The sequence below is a fragment of the Oryza brachyantha genome, chromosome 1 (assembly GCF_000231095.2).
Source record: "Oryza brachyantha chromosome 1, ObraRS2, whole genome shotgun sequence".
Classification (NCBI taxonomy): Eukaryota; Viridiplantae; Streptophyta; class Magnoliopsida; order Poales; family Poaceae; genus Oryza; species Oryza brachyantha.
Window position 1 is genome coordinate 25328086 of NC_023163.2, and position 22938 is coordinate 25351023.

The 22938-nt window shown below is 42.5% G+C and overlaps 3 protein-coding genes across 3 annotated transcripts; 2 read left to right on the forward strand and 1 right to left on the reverse strand.

Moving 5' to 3' along the window:
- Positions 1 to 504: 504 nt before the first annotated feature.
- LOC102709335 (serine/arginine repetitive matrix protein 1-like) lies at positions 505 to 1866 on the reverse strand. The gene has a single exon (XM_040519801.1). It carries the CDS (start codon positions 1699 to 1701, stop codon positions 856 to 858), a length of 846 nt encoding a protein of 281 aa, XP_040375735.1. The 5' UTR covers positions 1702 to 1866; the 3' UTR covers positions 505 to 855.
- A 6108-nt stretch (positions 1867 to 7974) lies between these two features.
- LOC102709619 (katanin p80 WD40 repeat-containing subunit B1 homolog KTN80.1-like) lies at positions 7975 to 16297 on the forward strand. Its single transcript, XM_006646328.2, has 17 exons — positions 7975 to 8223; positions 8817 to 8947; positions 9043 to 9160; positions 9764 to 10093; positions 11174 to 11244; positions 11844 to 11918; positions 11994 to 12137; positions 12204 to 12375; positions 12471 to 13136; positions 13231 to 13287; positions 13375 to 13508; positions 14009 to 14134; positions 14752 to 14826; positions 14913 to 15025; positions 15332 to 15448; positions 15686 to 15754; positions 15927 to 16297. Exons 1-17 carry the CDS (start codon positions 8193 to 8195, stop codon positions 15994 to 15996), a joined length of 2499 nt encoding a protein of 832 aa, XP_006646391.1. The 5' UTR covers positions 7975 to 8192; the 3' UTR covers positions 15997 to 16297.
- Positions 16298 to 17809: 1512 nt separating this feature from the next.
- On the forward strand, positions 17810 to 22818 carry LOC102720650 (secretory carrier-associated membrane protein 2). Its single transcript, XM_006644738.3, has 12 exons — positions 17810 to 18076; positions 18875 to 18985; positions 19276 to 19338; positions 20053 to 20086; positions 20375 to 20497; positions 20870 to 20932; positions 21025 to 21118; positions 21204 to 21249; positions 21377 to 21444; positions 21813 to 21861; positions 22179 to 22244; positions 22523 to 22818. The coding sequence occupies exons 1-12, from the start codon at positions 18020 to 18022 to the stop codon at positions 22607 to 22609; spliced, it is 861 nt and encodes a 286-aa protein (XP_006644801.1). The 5' UTR covers positions 17810 to 18019; the 3' UTR covers positions 22610 to 22818.
- The last annotated feature ends 120 nt before the right edge of the window (positions 22819 to 22938 follow it).

The following is a 22938-nucleotide window of genomic DNA, read 5'->3' on the forward strand; positions in this document are numbered from 1 at the left end:
ACGACGAGGACCAACAGGCAATCGGGTGCAGCAGCCTCAGCCGCAGCCGCAGCCGGCAGCGAGCGCGGAGCGACAAAACGTGACACGCATACGCTGCTCCGAGTAGAAAAGACGGTGCCCGCTCCGGGAGGAACCGAGGCGCGATCCCGTGATCCGTCCGGCCACCCGGCCTCGTGCTGCGCCATGATGCCGCATGTCACCTTGCTGAGAATTAAGCGGGGGCATTCGCTGTTTGTTTACCGGGGCGCGCGCGCTACTAGATCTGCTCGCCTAGGTTGACGGGCTCCTTTCGCAGATCTGATCCTGCGCTGAATCTGGGGATGAGATCAGAAAGCTGCATGCATGGATGGATGGATGTTCCTTGAAAGGAACATTGAACATTGTTCGATGGCGCAGCATGGGCGGGGGCGAAAGGGGAAAAAAGGGCATCCGATGACTCGACCATCACGCACTGAACAAGTAAGCAATGTGAGGTTCCTGTGAGGTCGCCATGTGATGCCGTGCACATTGTTTGGTAGATAACCACATGGGAGCAGAATTTAGACATGGGGAATTGGCGATTAGTGAAAAGAGCTCTACAAAATACTCCTACAGCAAGGACTCTAAAGAAAAAAGCCAAAAGGAACCTCCAACGTTCAAGCGCCGTCCAATTCCGATCGGAGGGCCCATCCTACGCCAAAAGTCAAAGCTGCTATCATTTCACCGGACATAGGTTAACTGGAATGACAGTAGCATTACACCACCACACGTAGCCACCAAATTACCACGCCCAGCTTAGCGAAGAACACCTAAACTAAACCAGATTACCACACTATTTTCAAAGGAAAATAGCGCGAGGCCACCTGACGAGGAGCACTAGAGGAAGATGAAGCATTCCAACGACACCAGCGGGTTGTCCAACGACTCCTTCCCCTCGCCGTCACCGTTGCCTTGGCCGTCGCCGCCGGCGCTGGCGGCATCAGCAATGCTGGGCTCGCCATCGGCAGTCACGGCGTCGTCGTCTTCTGCCTGTGGAAGTGGAGGCGCAGGAAGGGGCGCGACCGGAGGAGGTGGCGCTTCCTGCACCCGCCGCGGCGACGGCCTCACCGGGACGGGTGGCTTCCGTTGGAGGGACGCGGCTGGGCTGGCGGCGCGGCGATGCTCCGGCGTACGCTTCGCTGCCGGCGACGGCGACCTCCGCACGGACCGGTCCCGCTGCTCGCGCCGTGGCGGAGGGGACGGCGAGGCCCGGGCGCTGCGGGAGCGGACGCCGTAGGCGGCGACGGCGCGGTCGCGCCGGGACCGGGCATGACCCAGCTCTCCGGAGACGGAGACCGGGCGCTTCCTGGCCGGCTTCCCCGGTGACCGCTCCGGCCCAGCCACCGAGCTGGTCGCGACGGACGACTCGGACGCCGCCTCGGACCTATCATCGGTGGCGAGCGACATGCAGCTACCAAGATCACTCACCGTGGCTTCCGCATCAGCTCTAGGCTTTGGCACCAGCTTCTCCACCTCCGGCTCCTCCAAAACCGCCACATTGGCGACAGGCTTCGCCTCAGGCCTCACCTTAGCGCTCGGGGTCTCGGACAGCACCTCCTTGACCTTCTCCTCCTCCGGCAACGGCGGCGGGGGCGGGTCGCTGTCCTCCAGCTTGCAGTGGCGGGAGAACACAGCCGCACCAGCCAGGTGCTTCCTGCGCTTCTTGCTGAAGCAGCAGCCCATGCCTTCCACCTCCCACCGGCACGCTCGAGCTAGACGGCCATCACCGGCGGTCGATACCAGCGCGAACAGTGGCACTGGTACTGGCCGAGAGGGAGGTGGTGTCTTCTGGCTCTGGTAGATGAGTGGCTTCGATTTGGGCGAGGTGGTTATGGCGATGCGAGGGCGAGGACTAGTTGGGCTGGGCAGGCTTTGCAGTGAGCGTGAGGGGCAGGTCATTTATGAGTTTGATGGTGTTCGCTTAAAATGGTGGTAATAGGTACAGTGTACATACTGCAGTACTTTCTACCTGTCTACACTCTACATGAGCGTAATGACACCATATACCTTCTGACCTTTCTGTTCATGGAGTTGAGACGGTAAAGCTGGTAGTATTCGTTTGAAGTTCGAGCAGGATTCGCTGCTGATAGTGCACCGCAATGGATAGCACTACTGTCATCGGTTCACATAAAAAGAAAGTTGATAATTAAGGCTGCGTTTAGTTATAAAAAATTTTAGAAAAAAAGGTCACATCAACACATATGATCACATATTTAAAATATTAAACGTAGTATAATTACAAAATAAATTTCAGATTCTATCTGGAAGCCGCTAGATGAATCTTGCGAGTCTAATTAATCCATCATTAGCACATGTTAGTTATTATAGCACTTATGGCTAATCACGTAGTACTAATTAGGCTCAAAAGATTCGTTTCAAGATTTCCTCCGTAACTGTATAATTGATTTTAATGTTCATATATCTTTAAACTTAAAAGATTTGATATGATATTTTTTTAAAAAAAATTAGGAACTAAATAGGCCTAAGCTTCGTTACGGAGAAGAAAGTAACCCGGATGGATCGTCCCATCTTTAGTTCTGTACTGGACTACTAGTACTGAACAATGAGGGTACTCATACACGAGTACTGGTCCTATCACTGGAACAATGAGGGTACTCATACACGAGTACTGGTCCTACCACCCCCAGTGACCAGTACGGAGTACGAGTCAACAATGGTACCGTGCACCACAGTGCGAAGTCCTAACCGAGGCAGCCATCACCCAATGCTTTCCAGCAAGCCATAGCTCTGGGCATATGTCTGAAAACACGTACACTATCACGTTGATGATGTGCAAATACGACGCAGGGCGAGACGAAACTGCCCCTATACCTAGGATGCTACCCGTTCCTACCCGTCTGCGCGCCAGTGGGTTTCGCGTGCGTGTACGGTGGGTGTGGGGGGTCCCCCGGATCTAAGGAGGGCTTTTTGGCACTCATCAGGATTCCTTTCCCCGTCGATCACTGCTGCACGACGGTGCTACAGCCGCTGCCAAACCGGATTGGCACGACACGCCCGGATTCTCCCCCCTGTTGCCGCACGACGCAGGCTTGCAGCAACCTCCTGTCGCTGTTGAATTTGTCGTGTGCCGCATGTATAATACTCTCTCCATGTATTTTAATACATTGCGTTACGTGGTCGATCATTTAATATATATATATATAATCATTTGTCTTATTTTAAAAACTTATATTAGTATTATTTATTCTTATATAATTAGATTTATTAGTAAAAGTATTTGAATTATAACTTATTTTTTATATTTACATATTTTTTAATGTATACGATGGTTAAATGTGTGCTAAAAATCAACAGAAATCTATTAATATATACAGAGGAATTCTTGCTCCTTTCATTCTAAAATGTAAGGGCTTCTAGCGATAAATTTAGATAAGAAATTGTCTATAATTTCTTATATTTAAGGATGGATATAGTAGTATACTAATAATATTTTACACGTGGCTATTTTTAATTTTTTTATAATTTTTTAATAAAACGAATGGTTAAACGTTAGACACTTAAAAAAATGAAGTTTTTCTTGAACGGAGTATTGGTTACGTCTACAGCATTCAAAGCAGCAGCAGTAGCTCGGTTTTGATCTCCACAGGTGTTGGCCTACAGTATCTCTCGTGTGACCACAAATCAACCGGCATGAGTTGAGTACCGTTTAGAGCGAGAGAAGATTTTCCTTTTTACAGTTCGGTCGCAGTTAGGCTCGCAACAGGTCTGATAATGTGAGCACCGAGCGAATCGCGCGCCGCAACGACCGGACATCGCTTCGGCAGCGGCCGGATCGTCGCGAATCGATACGCGTGTGCTTCACGGCCACGGGAAAGCTCAAGCAGACACTGCAAACACTGCTATCTCACGTGCGGGTGACTGGGTGTCTGGTGATGCGCTGCTGGTCGGATGAACCCGGCTAATCTTCGCGATTTCTACGCGCCGGCTGCGCGCCATCATGTTCAAGTATTCTCGTGTGAGTAGGGATCAAAACAGATCTAAAACGAACGGAAACCATCTCCGTGTTTTCGTTTTCATGATTTTTCGAAATCGAAACCATAATTGGAAACCCTAGATACGAAAACGGAATCGGGTAATATCAAAAACGATAACATCGAATACGGAGCCGACCAAATACGGTATAAAATTTATCGGAATATAAAAAATACCTCAAAATGAGTATACAAATCTTTTTAAAACAGCGTATCAACTTCTCAAAGTAACCAAAAATACACCACATCATAAATTTTAAAATACCACGTCATACGAAGAAACATTCATGGACGGCGTTGCCGTTGGGAGCCGGTGGCGGCAGCCTGGAGGCGTCGGTGGCCGACACGGCGTCGTGGGCCAGGCTGAAGGCAGCATCGATGAGCAGCTCTGTCATCAAGGGTCGGTGCCTAGGGGGCAGGGTATGGCTGTCAATGAGCCGAGCTCGAGCGAGTTGGCCTATCCAGGCTCAAGCTCGACACAGGCTCGAGCCAAGCTAGAATCGAGTCTAGCAAACCTTCGAGCTCTTAGACAGGCTCGGCTTGAGCTCGGTTAGGCTCACGAGATTGGCTCGAGCTTGGTTTGAGTGTAATAAAAATAATAATTTTAAGTCAACTATATTAAATAAATTATAATTAAGATTTAAAATTAAGATATAATACCAAATCAAACTAATTTATCATTTAAATATATAATAATTTATTATTAATCTACTATTTTATCAAATAAAAAATAAAAAGCATATATAGGTAAGCTCATGAGAAGCTCGAGCTCGGATCGAGAAAGCTTGCGAACCTCAGATTAGGTTCAGGCTCGCGTTAGAAGCTCGAGCCGAGCTCGAACTAAGCCTGAAACGAACCGAGCTTGAGCAGCTCACGAGCTTCGAGCTTTTGTTACAACCCTAGCAGGGGACGGCGCGAGATCTCGCCGGTGCTTGGGTGGGAGGGGGCGACACTGATCTGGAAGGCGCCGGCGGGAGGTCTGGACAGCGGCGACGGCCGGCGCAAGCACCACCTGCACGCATGGGCGGCTAGCGGATGCACAACACAACTGCTAAAGACAGGCGACTATGGTTAGTTTACTCTAGTTTGGGTTGGCTTAGCTGATTGCAGGGGCGGAGCTACTCTTTGCGAACCGGGTGCCTAGGCGCCTGGTTCAAAATAAACTTTTAGTCAGAGTTCATCTATTTTCACCAAGTATACACCCACTTAATTCAATTTTAGACACCCGTAACAGTTTAAAACCAGTTAAAAAAAGCTGGGTGGCACCTCTTATATTTTGTTCAAGCTCGCCCCTAGCACAATTTCATTATTTCATATATTGATATTGTTTAGAATTTCGGAGATTTTTCTGAAAAAATTCCGACTGATTCCGCGTTCCGGCGGAAAGTCCTCTTTAGCTAGGTTGTGTCGAGAGAACAATGTCATAGCTTGGATTTTTTGGTTGGGTAGTTCTACACCGCATGTGCGATACAAATATAGAAATAACATCAATCTAATAGAAAAGTCCCAGGATCAGTCTAGTCTGATTTTGTGTGTCGCTCGGTGCTTTCGGCCTAGTCCATCAGCTCTAAAAATATCCGGTCCACTTACTTTTAAGGCCTTAGGCCCATGGATTCTACTAGGCCGCGGGCTTGAAGGAACACAGAACATGCTTCAACTTTTCAACTATCTGTACACGTGTTCTTTCGAGAAGCCGATATTGCCATGTGCCCTTGTCTTTCTGAAATTGTAGCTCGGCATTTGGATCCAGTGGATCCGCTGATCTGACAGAAAACAGGCCCATCAACCACAGAGAGATTTTTAAGACTAAAAGCTGTCACTAGGCTCCAATTAAGAACGTCCCCCCAAGCACAAATCCGTTGTCACCCACCACTCATCCGTGCTGATTCCCGCTTGTGCGGGCACGGCCATCTGTCGGCCCCTGCAACAAACGATGGAACAGCGGCGGCGTCCGGAAGCACCTCTCCCCCCCACGCTCTCGCGGGCGGCTCGGGGCCTCGGGTTGGGGACCCCCCGCGCGCGCCGCCCACCTGCCCGGCTGCCCCCGCACGCGGCACCGGCACGGCATGTGCCAATACGCCCTCGCCACTCGACGTCGACGGCGGACACCGCAGCGCTGGGCCGGCCGCGTCGCGTCGCTCGCTGCTGTAGATTTTGCCCCCACAACGTCGCGTGCTTGCACAGTCCACCCGCCTCGTGCCGTGCCCTGCCCCGTGGCCCGTACGCGCGGCGCGCGCCCACGTCGCTTCGTTTCGCGTCACTTCCGTCGCAGCGTGATGCTCGTGTGTCGTGTCTTGCTCCTCGTCAGCGGACGGAAGGGGAAAGGAGGATATGGGATCGGAACGTTGTTTTTTTGCGGCTGGATGCCCGCGAGCGACCTCCCACCTGAAGGCTCCTTGACTCGTCGTCCACCAAACAAACCGAATAGAGTAGGTGTAAATGTAATCAGTCTGTGTTGGTTGTAGACCAAGCTGCGTTTTATGGTGTTTGCACATTGGCACTGTTCGTGCAGTTGCGGCGACATGGGCCAGCTCATGCCAACTCCCGATTCGAGTAAACACGGTATTGATGGAGGTTTAAGGATGGTGAGTTGGGGGTACCAACTGTTTTGATGTTTCAGATACCAAAGAGATACCATGTGTGTACTCCCTCCATATTTTTTTATATAACGCCGTTGACTTTTAGATACACGTTTGACCATTCATCTTATTAAAAAAATTATATAATTATTAATTATTTTGTTATAATATAATTTATTATTATAGAAACTTTAAGTATGCATTATAATTTTGCATATTTGGATATAAATTTTGAATAAGACGAATAGTCAAACATAATCCTAAAAATCAACGGTGTCATACATAAAAATATGGAGGGAGTACCGGTTTAGACAGAGATGGGACAATAGTCCACAGTTTCATACATATTTCTGACCACGCCATCGTAAACATATTTTTTTTATTAATTTACACTGTCCTAAATAATAGTTTACTGATACTTTATCTTTATGAAAAAGTATAAAGTTTCTAACGTATATGACTTCGATTGACACGTTGGTTACAATTTTTCATAAATAGCTAACCTATACCATTGATAAAAAATGGTAAGCCTTAAGTTCTTATAATAACTTGTTCGTAGCAAGGTTATAGATAAGATTTGACAATGCTATACATCTAAAATGTTATACTCCTACATTGATGTAAGGCTCACTTAGGCAACAAATTGAGCCAATGCCTTTTTTAAAGAACAAAAGTTAAATCCAGCTCAATAAATACATGCATGATTGATAAGAAATGACATGATACATGGTGTAGAAAATGACTAATCTACCCTAATATGTATCCATATATATGTCTATCACGCGTGACTATAAAAACAAGATACAAGTGTTTAATATTACCAATAGGAGTAGGTTGGGCTTTTTTATCTTTTGATAAACACATATAGTTACCGTGTGGCCCATTGTCTCTACCATTAATGTTATAATTGTCTGCTTCCATAAACACCGACTCATTTGCCTCTGTTCTTATACTGTGGTTAAATGGTTGTATTTTTGTGTAATAAGTATTTGTTGCTAATAAAGAAAACAGACTCCAGCGATCCTTTACTTTGCCAAGCTTTTGCTCAACGTCTTCACTATAAGCCATACCCAAACTGCTCATTATCCTAACACTAGTATGCACATATCATGTATATTCTGTTGGAATTTGGAAAGGCTTGAGTATAAAAATGCCATTCTATGAACGGTAAAAAAAGAAAGGTCCATGAGAGATCTCATAGACTCATAGCCAAGATTCATGTCGGTAGTTTCCTTTATTTCATTCTCAAGGAACGCGAGAAGGGAACCTTACTTTAGTTCCTCTTTGGTGGAGTACAAAAGAAAAAAAAAAGAGAGAGAAACGAGAACAAAGGCGAAGGGAGGCGACAAAAACTCCACTCTCACTCCCCCACCCACCCACGCCGCTCCACACCTCTCGTTTTCACCGCTGGGCTGCCGAGAGAGAAAGAGGAAAGAAAGGCGACGCGGCTGTCGTCTCGCCCGCTTCCACATACCACTCGGATCCCAACCCCCGCTCCATCCCTCCCCCTCGTCGTCGTCGACGGCACCGCGACGGCCCCGCTGCCAGCGCGTCCCGCGCGCGAGCCAGCACCAGCGGCTCGGAGCAGGGGAGAGACGGGAGGATGGACCCCGAGAAGCGCGGATACAGGCTCCGTATCCTTTTTTTGCTGCTGCTGCTGCTGCGGGTTCCCCTTCTAGTTTTGCCCGGTTCTTGATCCGATTTGGCTCGAAGGAGGAGGGAATCGTGGTTTGCCTGAGCAATCTGTCTAGGCATTTGCTCGAGCGGTAGAGGGAGAGTGTTACCCCTCCCACCTCAAATTTTAATCTTTTGTTGTCGCGAGAAGTTTATTGAAGAGATAGAGGTAAACCAGAGAAATTTTTCGCCACCTTTTTTCTTTTCTCGGCAATCTGCGCTAAGGTTTAGCAATTTCTGATTTCTAGTAGGCGTTGAACTGAACTAAATCGTTAGCGGGCGCAACAGGTTCAGCAACTAGTTCCCTTTAGCGACCAGTTTAGGTTACCAATGCACCAATGCCAAATTACAAAGTCTAATTTGCTTCCGAAGCAACTACATAAGTAAATTGTGAAGTTCAGCTAAAAAAGTAGCTATATCTTGATTCGGTATGATCAGTTATTCACCTTTTTTAGTTGACAACAAATCATAGCTTTGGGAACCGCTACTGGTTGCTATTTGGAAGCATGCATTGCCCAAGTTTAGCTCCTTAACTTGGAAAAACCCAAATTAGAGGAATTTGTTGCACACGATGCTGAAGTGAGGTCCTTGGTTATTGGCAAGAAGTCAAGCCGTGTGTTTATCACTGGCAGCAGTGACCGTAAGGTTAACCTGTGGGCCATTGGCAAGCAGGCGCCACTTCTGGTTTGTGCCCCTATCACAGTGATGCACGTTTCCATTGATTATATTGGATTTGACTCATGTGGTGTTTCTAACTGGGTGTTTTATTATTTGCGCAGAGCTTATCAGGCCACACAGGCTCAGTTGAGGCTGTTGAGTTTGATACAGCAGAGGTGCTTGTGCTTGCTGGTTCATCAAACGGCTCCATCAAGCTCTGGGATTTGGAAGAAGCAAAAGGTGTGGTTGGTTCTTTATAAGTCCCACAAATTGAGCTACCTTAATGATCTGTCTTGTGCTGTCATGTACTTATCTGTTCATTTCTAAAGAATTATAGAGCATGACCATTACATTGTGTGATAATGGTATTATCGACATATTTTTTACAAGATTATTTTATATTTTTTATCCAAATTGAAATACTCTTCCAGGGTATCTAAATTATTAGGTTTATTTTTTGATTTGTATAGCTGCAGTTTTAGGAAGCTCACAATTCTACATCAAAACATCTACGCTCTGCTCTGTTATATTTCTAGAATAAAAACTGACCTGAGCTAACATGGATAGCCACCGAAAGCATAACCTATAGTAGGGATGGGTATGGGTATGGGTCGGACCGCAGGTAATACGTGACCGACTATAGTTTAACTAAATGAACTGCTTTTCATTTGTGAGATCTTAAAAATGAAACTTGGTGCATTTAGTTGAACTAGAGTTGGCCACACATTATCCGCAGGCCGACCCACATCCATGCCTAACCTATAGTGTCCATGTAGTCATAACTATGCTTCTTAGTAATTTTGTATGCTAGATATGTTATTAACGTTATGTATTGATATGCAGTTGTGCGATCTCTTACTGGGCATAGATCAAGCTGCACTTCTGTTGAATTCCATCCATTTGGCGAGTTTTTTGCATCTGGTTCTTCAGATACAGATCTTAAGATCTGGGATATAAAGAAAAAAGGCTGCATTCACACGTATAAGGGTCACAGAGGAGCAATTAAAACAATCAGATTTACACCTGATGGACGATGGGTTGTCACCGGCGGAGAAGATAACGTTGTAAAGGTGTGGGACCTGACAGCTGGAAAACTTCTACATGACTTCAAGTTCCATAGTGGACAAATCCGGTGCATTGATTTTCATCCTCAAGAATTTTTGCTTGCAACAGGTATCTTTTCCTTTTGGACCCATTTAAGAGGTCTTTCTCGATGTTGCATTCCAAAAAGGGTAAAGTTCCAATGCTCCACTATGAAAGTTACTATGTTAAAGGTACTTAAGAATTGATAGATGTAGTTAGGTAGGAATGTTAAAAAGTGAATTTCGCAAAAGGGCAAAAAAATCTATCAAACTGCAAAGGTACCGCATAGGTATGGTGTAAATGATTAATATGTATTTACGTGATTTTCTGTAGTTCACATTTTGTTTCCAAGTATGACATGATTTCCGTGGTGTTCACCGTGTTTATCGTGCAATGCTTTAGATGTTCAGTTGATTACTCTAGAGTCGGAAATTTGACAAATTTGTAACTTATCAGTTTTTATAGTATGAGTATGGTGTAAAGAGTATGCGCCATGATCAAATCCTATAAATAAATAAGAGGATGACGCGACAATGTATCTCGTTTCAGTCGCTCCTCTGCATGCAAATGAAAGATCTCACACCTACGTAACTAATTAAACAACCATGTAAATAAACCAAAGGGATCGATACATCCACCTCTCCACATGAATACGAAACATTCTTGCATAACTAACCAATCAACCAAGTAAAAAAACCGAAGCGATGTTATCATACACATTTCTGGCTGCCTAGACGTCGACGAGAGCTTCTCGTATTCAAATCTTCAATGCATACAGAATTACCACAGAATTACCTATTTAATTACACCACTGTCATCAATTAAATTATTTTTTCCGTACCTTACCCATCTCTTGATCAACGCTGATGTTGCACCACCTCTCCATATCCCTACGTACCTCGCAAACACAGTAAAAGTCCTCATTTAAGAGATGTGACTTTTGGATAAAACGTCTTTCTTTCTTCTTCTGAGTATATTTATCTATAGAGTTAATGCTGCAGTCTGTTATACCATTTGATTTTGGTTTAATACTATGGTCTAAATGATTTTTTTTTCTGACAACGTGGAGGACATATGATCTAAAGGAATAATGTGTTATTTCTTTTTTATATGCTGTAAGAAAAATTTTAAGAAGTTAGTATACTTATTGAATTCACTAATATTTTCCAGGCTCAGCTGATCGGACAGTGAAGTTTTGGGATCTCGAAACTTTTGAATTGATTGGTTCTGCTGGACCTGAGGTATTTGTGTTACAATTTTTTGTACCAGGCTAATTATTGCGTAAGTTTAACTCCTTGTTTTTTGGCAAACCATAAAGACAAATTATGACCACCATTGTTTTGTATTCACTAGTAACATACCCGTGCATTGCAACAAACCTATATAATTGACGATGGACTGCACAAGTACACAGACCCATACAGAAAAAGAAATGTTCTTTTTTAAACAACATGATTGTTTATGGAAGCGGTTTTTTGCGTCGTGGGGCGGGGGAGTAAGCGGTGGTTTTTGCATGAAGCAAGGATGGTGAAGAGGACGGAAGATTCCGTTTTTAAGTAGTAGAGATGTGTGTGATTTTGCTGCTGACATCCATTTTCTTCTTTCAAGTTAGCACCATAGGAGGTTCATATGTTCTGGGGGTAAATTCTGTTTTCAATCCGTAAAAATGGTCTATGACCTCTCTTGTCACATTTTACATGGTTTGTTTTTTTAGAAACTTTTAATGGATTTTACATCTAGCTTGAACTTGCTTACCATGTTGTTCCTGTATTCAAAACATGCATAGTGGACACATGCATATTCCTGTTGTGATGGTATTTCTTACAATCTTCTTTCCCAGGATACTGGTGTTCGATCTATGGTCTTTCACCCAGATGGAAAAACCCTATTCTGTGGGTTAGACCAGAGCCTAAAGGTAATTCTGATTTCAGTATGTGGGTTATCCGTATACTATTTTGTTCCTTGCTGAACCATACGATCACTTTGTTAGGTATTCTCTTGGGAACCGGTAAGATGTCATGACGTTGTTGACATGGGATGGAGCAATTTGGCTGATCTTAGCATTTATGAAGGAAAGCTCTTGGGATGCTCCTACCATGAATGCCGAGTTGGTATTTGGGTTGCTGATATATCGGTAAGTTTTACCTTTTGGCTCATTGGATGTATTTATTGTATGATCTAACTAGTATATCTTATCCAGCTCATTCGGCCCTATGCTCTTGGTGTTTTACCCAAAGCAAATTTCTTTGCGGAGCTCGTGCATTCTTTAGATGACAGCCCTTCAAAACCGATTGATACCACCACAAAGCCCATTCCTGCTCTAGCAACAACACATCCCAAAAATTTCTACAAGGTCAAGGAGACAGGGACTGGTACTGCTTCAAGCACCCATATTTTTCGCATTTATGCATTAAAATGTCTTTACTCAATACATCAGACTTATGCTCTCTGTCTGTCTGTCTCCCAGTAACTGAAAGTGGCATTCGCAGCTCACATTTGACTCCAGCAAGTTTAGATAAAACCAAGAAAGATAAGAGTAATGTCACTCCTCGAAGACCTGATTCTTCTTTCAAATCATCTATTCAGAGTTCTACTGCAATGAGGCGCACGAGAGCTGTTGATAGTCCATTCACCAATAAAAGAACAGCAGAGCGCAATTTTGCACAGAGGGACGTTTCTTTAGCATCCCGTACAGGAACAGCTAATAATTCTTCAACTGTTAGAAAAGGTCATCTCGCTGAGTCAATCTCTGTAAAAGATATTTACACTACACCACAGACTGTTTCTATGCCTGTTGTTATGCCTAGAGACATCTTAGAGGACAAAACAGCAGGCAGTATTAGTAGAGGAATTGGAGGGAGAGCTGCTGTTGCAGATGATTTCCGCAGTCCTGTTCATTCAAGGAAACTCTCAGTTGATAGTTTTGCTGGTGATAGTGTCAACGCAGCAAAGTCCATGCTAACTGATCCTGATGATTGTTCTGAGGATTTGTCTGGCTTAAAATTCTCTTTTGGACTAACTCCATATTACAAGAAAGAAGAATGCAATAATATGGATAAAAGTGATATTACTCAAATGGCAGAAAAAATGGACAGAACAGTGTCGTTGGAGCATCAACTTCAGTCAAATGATTGTAAGTCTTAGATATATTTTCCTACATTCTGAGTGTATGCTGTGCAGCTCTATTCATTTTGGCAAATTAACAGTGAGACTCTCCTCTCCTACAGCCTTTGAATCGCCATGTTCAACTACAGAAACAACCAAGGTCAAATATGTCAGAGGAGGTGCGTGTGCGCTAAGAGATGCTATATCTCAGCTGAGATCCAATTGTCCTGAAATTAGTCCTTTAATGCATTATTATCCTTTTGCAGTCGCTGTGCCATTAGGAAAAACAAAGTCTCTTGTCGAGAGATGGGAAAAGAGAGAGGCTACTAATGTTGAGTGCTCACCACCAACCGGTTCTTGTGGTGATCGTGCAGTGAAATCTGATGGTCCTTCCTTTTCAGTATGTACCCATAAATTTAAGTCCAATTAATTTCAAAATAATCTGACCTTATTATCTGGTTGGTTCCTCCTATAAGGGCATTACTGAATGTTTAAGAACTTCACTTACTGTATCTGAGTCCCAAATTCTGCACTTTGCAAACAAATATGTATTTTCCTAAGCTCCTTGGTGATAATTGCAACCATTTTGCTTAAACCAATGCAGCTTCCTGGATCAGATCTAGTTATTCTCAGTGAATAATTGCACGCGTATTTATTCTTGCATGTTATATAATGTTAAATTCTGTATTCTTTTTAATCCCTTACTGCTACATGCTATCTGGAGATAGAAGTTATGAAGTATTTTTCAGAAACCACACAATCATAAATGATAGTGGACTTGATGCTATACTTCTGAGAGATTAGAGTTAGAAAATTAAGACTTTATCTTTCTCCTTTTTTATTTGTTCATCCTCTCTAGCATCTATGGTCATTATATTTTCCAATGGTTGTAATGGACAGGCAGAACCAAGTCAGGCATATGAAAATGACTTGTCAACAGTTGATGAGGTGATGACTCCAATCAATTTGATGGAGAGTCATGATGAGTTCATAAATGCTGTAAAATCTCGCCTGACAAAGTTAGAGGTGTGTCCCCTTTCTGATCTTTACTTGTGGACTTCAGTTTTTAACCAGTTCATGTGCCACGTAGAGTTCCTTCCTCCAGCTTTTGTATCCAAAAAACAGGGAGATGATCTTGCAAATTTTTTATTGATTGTAACCTTTGCACGATAGATTACTGCTTATGAAGAAGCTCTTTGATGCTCTTTAAGCTATTAAATACAGGGAAATTGCCCTAAATTTCCCCGCAAAAGGGCCTAACTTTGTTTAGTCCATTCAGTACAATTAGATAACTTCCAGTTAACATTTATTTTTTCGTTGATATACTTGCATTTAAATGATCACGCTTCATGGACATTTTCTTGAAAGACAATTGGTGTGAACAAAACTCTAAAATGAAGATGGAGTCAATTCTGCTGAAGATTGTTCCCCCAAAACACCATAAAATTTATCTGCTAAAATCAAACCCATTATTTCTGATAGTCTGATATAAGATGAAAGTGACATTTACTTGTATGTAAATTATGCATTTACATACTCTTTTGGGAGTGGGAAATAGTGAGGGGGGGAGAACATCTAGAACAACCAAAAGTTGTTTGCACCATAGCCATCTGCATATTGATATTAATGTTTACTGTCTTCAGATGATGCGTCATGTCTTTGACCAAAATGGTATCAAAGGAGCAATTGCTGCAGTGGCAAAGTTGCCAGACAATGCTGTAAGTGTTCTCAAAACGCTGTGTTATTCCTGGATGTACATGTACTTCATATTCTTTTAGCTGCTAATGGCTGAGTTTTTTTACAGGTTCAAGCTGATGTCGTTAGTACTCTGAAGGGGAAGCTTGATCTTTTCAACCTAGAGATTTTCTCGAGCTTTCTGCCTGTTCTTGCAGGGTTGCTGAGCAGCAAGACTGAAAGGTGATATCTTGGACGTCTATTCAATTGCATGTTGGGCCTTGTCTGACTTGGCTAAGTGATAAATAGTAACTTAAATGCATGTGCTCCATGCACACATGTACACCTGAGATGCTGCTGTTGCATCAACTGTCTATCCTCTTGCAAGTCTGTTTATTATACTGTAAGCCTGTCCTTAATTGAAAGAAGAGACCATTGATCTATTTTTTTTTTCAAAACCATGGAAATACTGCTGTCCTCAGTAGAAAATTGTCTGGTTTAGTATTAGCTTTGTCATATAATTACTTTGCATTTAATTTCACTTTGCAGGCATGCCGTTGTTTCTTTGGAGCTGTTGTTGGATCTTATAAAGATTTTTGGACCAGTTATTCATTCAACATTGTCAGCTCATTCAGCAGTTGGAGTTGATATTCAGGCCGAGCAGAGGTATGTGCATTAACTGTATTCCTTGAAGAGAATGTCATATAAAAGATGCTGCAAAACCTGCAAAATGCAAAAAGACACTGGATCTGAGGTGACAAGTAGGCTCTCCCTGCATTTCAGTGAGGAACCATTGTCTTAAATTGACTGCTGAGTTTGCAGCGTCTTGTAACTTATTGCTCTGCTTGGGTGTCAAAGGTAAACTGGGCAGTGCCAACTTAGCTGATGTATATTGTAACGCAGGTTACAACGTTGCAGTCGGTGTTTCAACCATTTGCAAAAGATTCGGCAAATTCTACATCCCTTGATTATGTAATTCCTTTCTACCATCTCCCTTTACGAGATGCTTTATTGTTTACTTTGTCAGACTTGTTTTCTTAAGTTTGTTGACAGTTATTCTTGTGTACCATGTTATAGTATTTTTTATTGCCTACGCACGTTGGTTCTTGACATCCTGTGATGGTTTCATATTTTGTTGGTGCAGGCGGGGTGGCCAATCAGCACAGCTTGCCCAAGAGCTTAACCTGTCTTTGCAAGACTTGGTGGTGATCTGAAACAGTAGGAGGCCCATCCATACAACAGAATGAAAGTAGATAACTAGATATCATTCTTTTTGGCAAAAAGAGAACATGCCAACGCCATACAGTTTGTGTAGCTTGTTGCCATAACTTTGCAATTGAGCTCTATAATTGTGTTTTGACTTGGCTTTTTGATTCGGCATTATCCCTTGTTGTACATGTGAGCTTGGCTGTGCATAATCTGTAATTAACATTTGTTACATGGACAGCCCCGAATGAGGGAGAGGGAAGTTCAGGAAAAGAAGGGTAATATCTGTTGGTTTTATGTGGTGATTCACCCTCTTCTTGTGCGTGATGTGCCTTTGTAATTTTAACTGTTACCCTTGTAATATGGTGTTTGGTTCATTTCACCGTCATCAGCGTTGTGGATGTGGTTTAAAGTTTTGGAGACAAGCAGCTCTCTTCCAGAGTTTGGCACGGTCTAAATGCGTCACCTACCGTTTTTGACATCAAATTTATCAGTTGGTTGCGATGAATTGCGATCTGATTATTTCCCAAGCTCTATTTTCCTTCGTTCCTAAGTCTGAGTTTTAAGGTGATGGAAGGAAACTAAAATGACGCAAAACATGATATCGATTAATTACAAAGATTGATATGATATTTTTAAAGCAACCTGTGGAAAGCGTCCCCCCTGCAAAAAAAAAAACCCATCGTTTAGTATTTTAAAAAACATGCTCACGGAAATGCTCACAGAAATTGATTATTACCTTTGTTATTCATATGAATACTAATATATATATATATATAAATAAATTTATAGATAGATCTTAAAGAAAACCAAAATATCTTTTAAACAAAGTTAGTATATTTTCTACGGTAAGAAAAGAGGTGTGTGTATGACATATTTGTAACAAATAATTTATAAATACAACTTTTATATACATATTTTTAGCGAACTAAAATACAAAACTAAAAAATAAACTTCGGTAAAAAAACATAAAATTAAATTAAAAATTTAAATTTTAGCTTATAACTATAAGTAGAAGCGAAAAGACGAGGGTGAAACGTTGTTCTCCACTCTACTCTTATTTTAGTTGCATCGTCAGGTTATAATGCAGCAAACCATTTCTTGCAATTGCGTTACTCGGTTATTAGCGGGTACGTCAGGACAAATTTGTGTTCCATTTGGAAGCTTCCATTTCTTCAAACTCATGGCGGTCAGAGAGACCGTGAGACAGGTTTGCCAGGTACTTGGGTCAATCAAAACCACCCGATTGTACACTGCTATTAAATCATTTCAGTTTCGCTGATAGCACTATTACATAAATTTCGCTCCAAAATAAGACCGTAGTGGAGTACCGCAAGTGGGATGGGATCCTCTGCATTTGAGTATAAAATGTAGAGGTGCTATAGCAATTTGTATTTGGTACACCTTTTAACCGTTGGATCAAAATGGATGACTGATATTTACAGCTACAGCTATTGCTACAGTAACAAACAGCATTTGGAATTACTGTCACTACAGTGTTCTGTATACTATTATTAATTCACTGTAGCTCTCGTATGAACAGTGATCCTCTACGTTCCTACGGAATCCGGACCCCCTGCAAGTACTAACGGCAAACGCTGACAATTTTGTTGCGTTTGTGCGGTAGTATACCATTCCGTTCCTCCTCGCCGGCCCCGCCCAACCGCCCACCGGCCTCCTGGCCCCACCTGTCGGCCGGTAAGCAAAGTACGCGAAGAATCCCACGAGTCAGAGTCAGATTAGCACCGCGTGAGAGTGGAATGGAAGGAGGATAAAAATACAAATAAAAATAAAAATAAACCCCCCTCCCTATTCCAAACCCACTTGGTTACGTAAACCACGCCGGGTAAAGGCGGAAGCCCTGAGCAGTTGGTCGCCACCGTCACGCGCCTTCGTCCCCTCCCCCCTACCCTTCCGGCGCTTCCCCTTCCCTTTCCCTCGCCGGAGAGAGCGCCGCCGCCGCCTCCTTCTCAGCCCCAGCCGCTTCGGGAGGTGTAGTAGTAGGAGGAGGAGGAGTTGGGTTGGGGAACCATGGCGGGGAGGTACGACCGCAACCCCTTCGACGAGGACGACGTCAACCCCTTCGCGGTAAAACCCCCCTCCCCTGCGTTCTCGCAATCGCGCCTCCCCCGCGGCTCCATCTAGGCATATGGAAGCTTGCTCTCGTGCCTGCGTGGATGACTAGCCGAGCAGTGTACGGGATTGACATGGGTGGTGCTGGTTTTCTGTGGGGGCCGTGACGCTTCGTTTTGGGGTTGTAGGGGGGTTGTTGGATCTTCCATAGGTGTTGAGGGTTAGTGGTTTATGATCTGCTCTCTGGGGGTTCGACCGACGGCGCGAATACGGCCTCGTGCTTGTCTATCGCTAGTTGATCACGACTAGTGATAAGTTTTCCCATTGTATTGTTGTACATTTTTTATGGGAGAAATGATGCCTAGATTGAAAACCGGCTCTGAGGTTGTGTTGCACGTTGTATTTCTGGTTTTACTTGGGACTATGTGGCGTAATCGATTTGTATAACTTGCGAAATGGTCCATTTACTCTAGAATTATAGGAAATCCCATAGATTGGGTGCTTCAAACTGTTTGGTCCAGATCGTCTATAGCATTAGGAGATTGAAGATTGTTTCTACCAGTATAAGCATTTCGTCTAGTAAGCCGTACTCACATTGTTACAGTTTGGTGGATATGCATGTGTCAGTGAGTCCATAATCATGCGAGTTATGTGCATATGCGCAGATATTTCATCTCAGATTTATTTAATGTCATTTTTATAGAGCTTTATGCCAATATAGGCTTAAACAAAGATAACAGAGTTGGCAGAAGATTCTAATTTCGTCTATTCAACTATTTGTTTGTTTCATTTCTAAATGTACTCCTTCTGCAGGGTGGAAGTGTACCTCCTGCTTCTAATTCTCGGATGCCACCTCTTCCTCCTGAACCTGGGTTCTATAATGACCGTAGTGCCACAGTGGACATCCCTCTTGATTCAACCAAGGTACTTGTATTTCCTTTGAGCTTGGTAAATTTATGTGTTTCTATATTACATGTTCTGTCCTTCCGCATGAGAAATCATATCACACTAAGTTCTTCCACCCTGATTCTGCCACTCTGTTTTGTGTAACCACATTGTGCATGCTGAACACAATTAAATAATTAATCTAGTAGTGAAATAGTGATGAACTGATGAACACTATTCCTAGTGTTGGATGTTTGATACCATATATTCTTTTGTTGCTGTGCTTCTGGTTCATTGCTTATGCAGTGTGTATGCTTGTATTAATGCAGGACATGAAGAAAAAGGAGAAAGAACTGCAAGCAAAGGAGGCTGAGCTAAACAAACGGGAAAGGGTATGTGGCTTATGCTTGAAACTTGATTTTCAATTGGTTTTCTCAACGCAATATGATTTTGAATCATGGCTTTATGAAATCAAAAACTGTTCAAATGAATCTAGTTGTCAACTTCCCCTTGGCCAAAGTCCTATTCCTAACTTTTTTTCCTAATGATATCTTTTAAAGTACCTGGATGATGTTGTATTTTATTGTGCCTAACTATGTAGGAGTCCATATCAATCAAAAGTATCTTTGACTTTACTGAGCTATTGAATCATAACCAATATGCAACTTGGAAACTAGTGAGCTTTAGGTGGCATGAATTTGACATAAAAATCTGACATCCAATAAACCTCACTGCTCTAACTATTGATTATATCATCGGTGGTGTACATTTGGTTTGAATGATGAACAAAATATTGATCTCTATATATCCACTTATAGTAATACAAAAAAAGAAGGATGACAGTGTCCTTGGTAGTAGTACAAACTATCAGTTTCAAAATATCTCATCTAGATGTATATGCTCTTTTTATAAATATTGTGAATAAGAGAAGTAAATGTATAGTATGCTGAATCCATGAATGTGCTAAGTTTTATTCAGAGAGTAAAACTTTGATCTGGCAAAAGTTTTACATGATTATAAGTAAACCTAGATTTGTGTCGCAAACATTCTATTGTATTTTTTTTTCTTTAAATGCACCTGATTGTTTGTGCTTTCCTCATACACAGGAGTTGAAAAGAAGGGAAGAAGCTGCATCCAGAGGTATAATTCTTCCATAGCTGCATACGTGTAATCTGTTCTTTTGCACTTCTAACAACAAAATGATTGAAAAATAGAAAATAGAAAGCAATTATGCATGGTGTTGGTGTTGATTGGTTAATTAGTAAGTACACCAGAAAATTTTAACTAAAGTTAAATTTCAAGCCCGAGAATTTAACTACATTTTGCAATGTAATGAAATTTGCAGACAAGTTACCCTTGTTGCACTCCATTTTAGATTTAGTTGTTGCTTCTGCCTTTCAATGCAATTTTCTTCCCTTTCTTTTTCAGCTGGGATTGTCATTGAAGAGAAAAACTGGCCACCCTTCTTCCCCATTATTCATCATGACATTTCAAATGAGATACCAATCCACCTACAAAGGATGCAGTACCTTGCATTTTCTTCATTGTTGGGTAAGTGTTGGTTTTAGTTTTAAGTTTAACTCTCCTTTGTTTCCTCTTGGGGGAATAACTGGCATGGACTAAACTACCTGGTGGAACCACAATTCTTTAGATTCCTTTTACATCACAAGAAAGCTTCCTGAATCATTGTATTTATTGTCCAGCCAATGAATTTCCAAAGAATCGATGCCAAAAGTGAGTAGTGACATGAGAAAAGCGCACTTACTTTCAGACATTTTGATCTTAATGAATTTCTTGGCATCTTGCAAATAGAAGCATTATTTACCGGACAGAAAATTTTCTTATAAGAGCTTTTGCTATTACATATTGGTGTAGCATTGCTACACAAAGCTGCTCATCTGTGCAAACTTTGATGTCATGCAGGATTGGCAGCATGTCTTTTTTGGAACATAATTGCGACTACAGCAGCATGGATTAAAGGGGAAGGTATGGCCTGCTGTACTTTATTATCTATATCATGTGGATAAGCTGCCATCTCACCTGGCACTTGGAACTAATCCTGTGGTTCAATTCAATAGGTGTTATGATCTGGTTGCTAGCCATTATCTACTTCATCTCAGGTGTACCTGGAGCCTATGTGCTATGGTATCGTCCCCTTTACAATGCAATGAGGTTGTGAATACTTCAGCTTTTGTTATTTGTGCAAACAATTGTCTTGTTATGTGAGTCATAATGTGTTGTAAAATGCATTTTGCAGGACTGAGAGTGCTTTGAAGTTTGGATGGTTTTTCCTGTTCTACTTGGTAAGATCATTAATGTCTAGTAGCTGTAGAGTTAAATTGATCTAGTACAAGATTAATGGCTTGCCACACTACTGGTTGCAAAAACTGCTGCTATTCTGTGTAGTGCTAACAGTTTTGCCCCTTCCAGATCCATATACTGTTCTGCATCTGGTCTGCTGTGGCTCCCCCATTTCCTTTCAAAGGAAAATCTTTGGCGTAAGTGTTCCACCGTTTTATTTAATGTACATTTGTTTATGTCGTGTAAATCTGGTAAGCCTAACCAACAAAGTTGGATCACTAGGTAGTGCTGTAGTGGCTGACTTAAATGTAATTTGAGATTGTTATTCTTCACAAGTCTTAGCATATGTACTAGTACGTGACTCAGAGAAGTACCACTTGTATAATACTTATGGACTAATTTTATGTTGCATTCGCATAATTATTAGGTGTTATTGTTAATTCTTAGGGTAATACCTGGATGACTCCTGTTGATGCTCTAAATTTGTACATGCACTTGTAGCAACTCTATTGCTGACTGCCTCCCATCTTCTCTAATTGCCTCTCCCCTATGTTTGTTGCCACAGTGGGATTTTGCCGGCTATTGATGTCATAGGAAACAACGCTATTGTGGGAGTAAGTCTACAAATCTTAACTTAACGTTTGTCTAAATTCAAGTTAATTTTTTAATGCTATTGTTATTTAGTTAGCCAATGCCCTGTAAAAAATTGAGATACCAGGGGTACTATCTTGGTAGGAGTAGGACCCACATTTGCAAAATAAGAAAAAAAAATGCAAACCCTCAGTAAGCATTGGGATTCTGGGAATCCGTGATGCTTTTGCTTTGCTCAGTGGTTGACCAAAAATCTTTCTGAATCAGCTTAATTTATTCGATTGGTATGTCTGATATAATTGTTTAAGTCATCTATACTGTTCACACTTTCTTTTGACAGATATTTTACTTCATTGGATTTGGACTATTCTGCCTTGAATCACTGCTAAGCGTTGTTGTCATCCAGGTGAGTTTTTATCAAACTTGACCTTTTTAGGCAAAAGTAGCAAAACCAGCAAATACTAGTAACTCCTTGGCGTCTGTTAGCAAAGCTGCCGTCATTCTCATTCGTCATGAGTAATCCTGTGCCTTCAGAATATATATTTCTATCTTGGTTAATATTTTCATTCCCAAGTCCCAACTAGAATGTGCTGCCCTCTGAAGATTTTGTCCTTGCAATTTTGTAATGCTGTCTTCATTTTCTCCCGGGAGATGTCATTCTGAGCTTGGTCGTTTGCAATGCAGCAAGTATACATGTACTTCCGTGGAAGTGGGAAGGCTGCCGAGATGAAACGTGAGGCAGCCCGTGGTGCCATGAGATCGGCCTTTTGATAGAGCGCGGCGTTGACGGATGGAAGAGAATAGGATGTGTCATTCGGTGGCGGCGTCTTGTACATCCCTACACCTATGTTGTGCGCCTCTAGGTTACTCCCGTTTACAGCATATAGCTAAAGGATCTCTCTCACTTACTGTAATATATGTTCTCTGGGGCCTTGTATGGATACCTCAACGCTTTTTATCTAGGTTCAGATGTGCCTATAGTTAATGTTTATTTGTCATCCTGCACGATCGCAATCAACCGTTAGATTTTGGATGGTCTAGTCGTCCAGTCCGTTGGCCCGTTGGGGCATGCTGTATCTCCCAGTCAACGCGACCATTAA